Below are 5000 nucleotides of genomic sequence, written 5' to 3'. Positions count from 1 at the left end.
AATTCTGGCAAACCGTCCGGCGCCTCAGGAAGGGGAAGCAGTGCCCTGCTCACACTGTTTACAGTGAGAGTGGGAATCTGCTGACTTCGACTGGGGACATTCTCGGACGGTGGAAGGAGTACTTCGAGGATCTCCTCAACCCCACCGACATGTCTTCCACTGAGGAAGCAGAGGCAGAGGGCTCAGTTGAGGACTCATCGATCCCCCAAGCTGAGGTCACTGAGGTGGTTGAGAAGCTCCTCAGTGGCAAGGCACCGGGGGTGGATGAGATCCGCCCTGAGTACCTCAAGTCTCTGGATGTTGTGGGGCTGTCTTGGTTGACACGCCTCTGCAACATCGCGTGGCGGCTGGGGACAGTGCCTCTGGACTGGCAGACTGGGGTGGTGGTCCCTCTGTTTAAGAAGGGGGACCGGAGGGTGTGTTCCAACTACAGGGGGATCACACTCCTCAGCCTCCCCGGAAAAGTCTATGCCAGGGTACTGGAGAGGAGAATTCGGCCGATAGTCGAACCTCGGATTCAGGAGGAACAATGTGGGTTTCGTCCCGGTCGTGGAACACTGGACCATCTCTATACCCTCACCAGGTTGCTGGAGGGTTCATGGGAGTTTGCCCAACCAGTCCACATGTGCTTTGTGGATCTGGAGAAGGCATTCGACTGTGTCCCTCGTGGTGATCTGTGGGGGGTGCTCTGGGAGTATGGGGTCCGGGGCCCTTTGCTAAGGGCTGTTCGGTCCCTATATGACCGGAGCAGGAGTTTGGTTCGCATTGCCGGCAGTAAGTCAGACTTGTTCCCGGTGCATGTTGGACTCCGGCAGGGCTGCCCTTTGTCACCGGTCCTGTTCATTATTTATATGGACAGGATTTCTAGGCGCAGTCAGGGGCCGGAGGGAGTCCGGTTTGGGGACCACGGGATTTCGTCTCTGCTTTTTGCAGATGATGTTGTCCTGTTGGCTTCTTCAAATCAGGACCTTCAGCGTGCACTGGGACGGTTTGCAGCCGAGTGTGAAGCGGCAGGGATGAGAATCAGCACCTCCAAGTCCGAGGCCATGGTTCTCAGCCGGAAAAGGGTGGCTTGTCCCCTTCGGGTTGGTGGAAAGCTCCTGCCTCAAGTGGAGGAGTTTAAGTATCTTGGGGTCTTGTTCACGAGTGAGGGAAGGATGGAGCGGGAGATCGACAGGCGGATCGGTGTATCTTCTGCAGTGATGCGGTCGATATACCGGTCTGTTGTGGTGAAGAAAGAGCTGAGCCGCAAGGCGAAGCTCTCTATTTACCAGTCGATCTACGTTCCTACCCTTACCTATGGTCATGAGCTTTGGGTCATGACCGAAAGGACAAGATCCCGGATACAGGCGGCCGAAATGAGTTTCCTCCGCAGGGTGGCTGGGCGCTCCCTTAGAGATAGGGTGAGGAGCTCGGTCACTCGGGAGGAGCTCAGAGTAGAGCCGCTGCTCCTCCACATCGAGAGGAGTCAGCTGAGGTGGCTCGGGCATCTGTTCCGGATGCCTCCTGGACGCCTCCCTGGGGAGGTGTTCCGGGCATGTCCAACCGGAAGGAGGCCCCGGGGAAGACCTAGGACACGCTGGAGGGACTATGTCTCTCGGCTGGCCTGGGAACGCCTCGGTATTCCCCCGGAGGAGCTGGAGGAAGTGTCTGGGGAGAGGGAAGTCTGGGTGTCCCTGCTCAGACTGCTGCCCCCGCGACCCGGCCCCGGATAAGCGGTAGAAGATGGATGGATGGATGGACAATAATAATATCATTATATTGAAACATTTCAGGGGGTCACGGTGGCTTAGTGGTTAGCACGTTCACCTCACACCTCCAGGGTTGGGGGTTCGATTCCCGCCTCCACCTTGTGTGTGTGGAGTTTGCATGTTCTCCCCGTGCCTCGGGGGTTTCCTCCGGGTACTCCGGTTTCCTCCCCCGGTCCAAAGACATGCATGGTAGGTTGATTGGCATTTCTGGAAAATTGTCCGTAGTGTGTGATTGTGTGAGTGAATGAGAGTGTGTGTGTGCCCTGTGATGGGTTGGCACTCCATCCAGGTTGTATCCTGCCTTGATGCCCGATGACGCCTGAGATAGGCACAGGCTCCCCGTGACCCGAGGTAGTTTGGATAAGCGGTAGAAGATGAATGAATGAATGAAACATTTCAGTGTTTTATTCTCTACTCAGGTGTCACTTTATTAACCCAAAAATTAGTAAATGTAGCTTGTCCTATTATTTCAGTAAAAGGCTCAGTCCCAAATTAAGTTTTCCCTAAGGATGTACACTACATAGGGTCCTTTTACAGACAGAAAGGCAGACAACTGACAGAAAGAGAGACATGCAGGGATGGTAGAGAGATGATAGAAGGACAGAAGACTAATGTGTGTGTGTGTGTGTGTGTGTTCAGGTGCAGAATCGGCCCACAGTGATCGAGTGGGAAGGCTGCGACTCCGCTAAGCTGTACACTTTGGCCATGACTGATCCGGATGCCCCGAGCAGGAAAGATCCCAAATTCAGGTACACATTCACTCACAGATAAAACACAGAACCAGAATCTTCCATTTCAGTCCCTGACCCTTCAGTAATGGACATCAGGGACTCCTTCTGTCGCCATGACGTCATACTCAAGCCCTGAATGTTGTAGCTGTGATGCTATATAGATTTATCGTGACTTTATGAGGTTCACGATATTTCAGAAAAGTGTCAGTATCATGTAGACGATCTGTGGTCTTATCATGCAGGTTTACATTATTATTATTATTATTATTATTATTATTATTATTATTAAGACTCTCTTTATTGTGTTAATGTGTTTGGCTTCTGAATTTTTCCCTCTCTAGAGAATGGCATCACTTCCTGGTGGTGAACATGAAAGGGAACGACGTGTCCAGCGGCTGCGTGATGTCTGACTACGTCGGATCTGGTCCTCCAAAAGGAACCGGTAAGATCTACACGCACCAGATTTAACCATTTATATATCAGACAGATAGTTCGATAGTTCAGAGTTCGAACACGATTAAGATTCGATTCAAACCCCAACAAGCAAGAAACAGCCGGAAACAACAGATGGACGAGACGAGCGTTCAGAGGCTCAGTCACAAGCGTTTCTCTCGTTTCTGTCCAAAACCTTTGGACCTTCACGACATCGATCAGTACATCGTGAGACGTTATTCAAACACACAATATTTATCATCACTGAATCGGGACACTCACAGATCAAAAGTAAACACCACAGGAAACATTTGTGTCCGAATCAGTTTCATGCAAGACAAATTTTCCACAGATCACATGCAGCAAAACAAACAGTGCAGAATATAGAATGGAATTATTTCATTTTTAATGTAAAGGTAATTGTTATATATTGTGCACTATATATATATATATATAGGATGTGAGCATATATATACTGTGTATATATATATATATATATATATATGTATATATATATATATATACATATATATATAGTATATATTCTGTATTCTTTCTTCTTTCCCTCTTTTCAAAGAAACACACCAGTGAAATGTTTATTTATTTTTTTTTCCTAGTTGTAACTTGGGGGTTTAATTTAATGGTTCATAAAAAACTGAGACTTGGACAAGTGCAGTAAAGAGGCACAGAAGGAAGCGGTGATTTTTTTTTTTTGTCCATGTCCCTGTGAAAGAGCTGTTACTATGGAAACGATAAGCTAGATTTTCTCCATAAGATATTTCGACCAATCATAGAGGGCTTAATAACTAATGACATCACAATACCTAATTAAATCTGCATAGCAACTATTGACACACGATTGGTCGAAATATCTTACGGAGAAAATCTAGCCCGTTCGAACGAGCTCATATATAACCACGTTCTAGAGAACGAATCAACACTTTCCGACCAATCAGAATCAAGAACGTCATCACAGCGTTTAATCACGTTAACAACTCTGTTAATACTTTTTTTTTTATATAAAAGGTAAGTAAATATAGTGAAAATATCTCCCGGTGTATTACGATGGAATATTTTGCTCAATGCTACTGTGTGCATTTTTTTCCCCCTTTTCTTTCCGCAGGTCTCCATCGTTACGTGTGGTTGGTGTACGAGCAGCCGGGAGCAGTGAGCTGCACCGAACCCGTCCTGACCAACCGCTCCGGAGACAACCGCGGGAAGTTCAAAATCCAAAACTTCCGCAAGAAATACGGCTTGGGCGCTCCGGTGGCCGGGACGTGCTACCAGGCAGAGTGGGACGACTACGTCCCCAAACTGTACGAACAGCTCGCAGGGAAATAAACGGAGACGATTTATCACACGATTAGGAAGTCGAGGGTGGACGAGATAACAACAACAAATAAAACAGACACATCGCTAAATTTGTTAACATGTCATGCAACATGTTGAGCTTTGATAAATGAACAGAGCACTTTTTCATTTCTGCCAGTTATTTAATGAAGAAAAAAAATAACTGTCAACAGTTGCTATGCAGATTTAATTAGGTATTGTGATGTCATTAGTTATTAAGTCCTCTCTGATTGGTCGAAATATCTTATGGAGAAAATCTAATTTCAGTCATATATCACGTCACAAAAATAAAGAAAATCGTCAGTAGAATCGAGTTGCCGCACTTCCAACACATTGCACTTAATGAGGAGATTTTTACTTTTATTTTTATTCATTTTAGCTTTGTTCTGCGCCTCCTGCCTTGTTCCCATGGATACCGTGTTCATTTTTCTGCTCCACGTGAACACGACGCTTGTCGACCGTCATGGGGATAAAAAAATAAATATAAAAGACCTTCAGACGTGTGTTGAGCGTTTTATTTACAAATATAATTAAAAGCATTTGGGACAGAAATCATGCTTCTCTTGGACCTGAAAAACAAATTTAAAGTGCATGCAAACAGTAAAGCAAGGTTTCTATTCACAGGATTCATTAACATGTTTAAAATAAAAAATACAAATAAAATAAACGGCTCTAGAAAGCAAAAAAAAAACATGAAAAACTGTCAGAGGTCGTCCTCGGTTACAGGTCAAAAGAC

At 46.3% G+C, this 5000-nt stretch overlaps 2 protein-coding genes across 5 annotated transcripts in view; one reads left to right on the top strand and one right to left on the bottom strand.

Moving 5' to 3' along the window:
* pebp1 (phosphatidylethanolamine binding protein 1) overlaps window positions 1-4761 on the top strand; it is a 6324-nt gene extending 1563 nt beyond the window's left edge. The window contains exons 2-4 of the mRNA XM_060882996.1: window positions 2391-2500; window positions 2824-2924; window positions 4038-4761. Coding sequence (XP_060738979.1) covers window positions 2391-2500; window positions 2824-2924; window positions 4038-4255 — 429 coding nt within the window. The 3' untranslated portion in view covers window positions 4256-4761. The remainder of the gene's footprint in view (window positions 1-2390; window positions 2501-2823; window positions 2925-4037) is intronic.
* Window positions 4762-4765: 4 nt separating this feature from the next.
* taok3a (TAO kinase 3a) overlaps window positions 4766-5000 on the bottom strand; it is a 56709-nt gene continuing 56474 nt past the window's right edge. For all 4 annotated transcript variants that reach the window (XM_060882992.1, XM_060882994.1, XM_060882990.1 and 1 more), the window contains exon 21: window positions 4766-5000. This exon is cut by the window's right edge and continues 1271 nt beyond it. The gene's annotated coding sequence lies outside the window, so the exon portion shown is untranslated.

Source organism: Tachysurus vachellii, chromosome 12 (genome assembly GCF_030014155.1).
Source record: "Tachysurus vachellii isolate PV-2020 chromosome 12, HZAU_Pvac_v1, whole genome shotgun sequence".
Classification (NCBI taxonomy): domain Eukaryota; kingdom Metazoa; phylum Chordata; class Actinopteri; order Siluriformes; family Bagridae; genus Tachysurus; species Tachysurus vachellii.
This window is presented reverse-complemented; position numbering and strand designations above follow the sequence as displayed.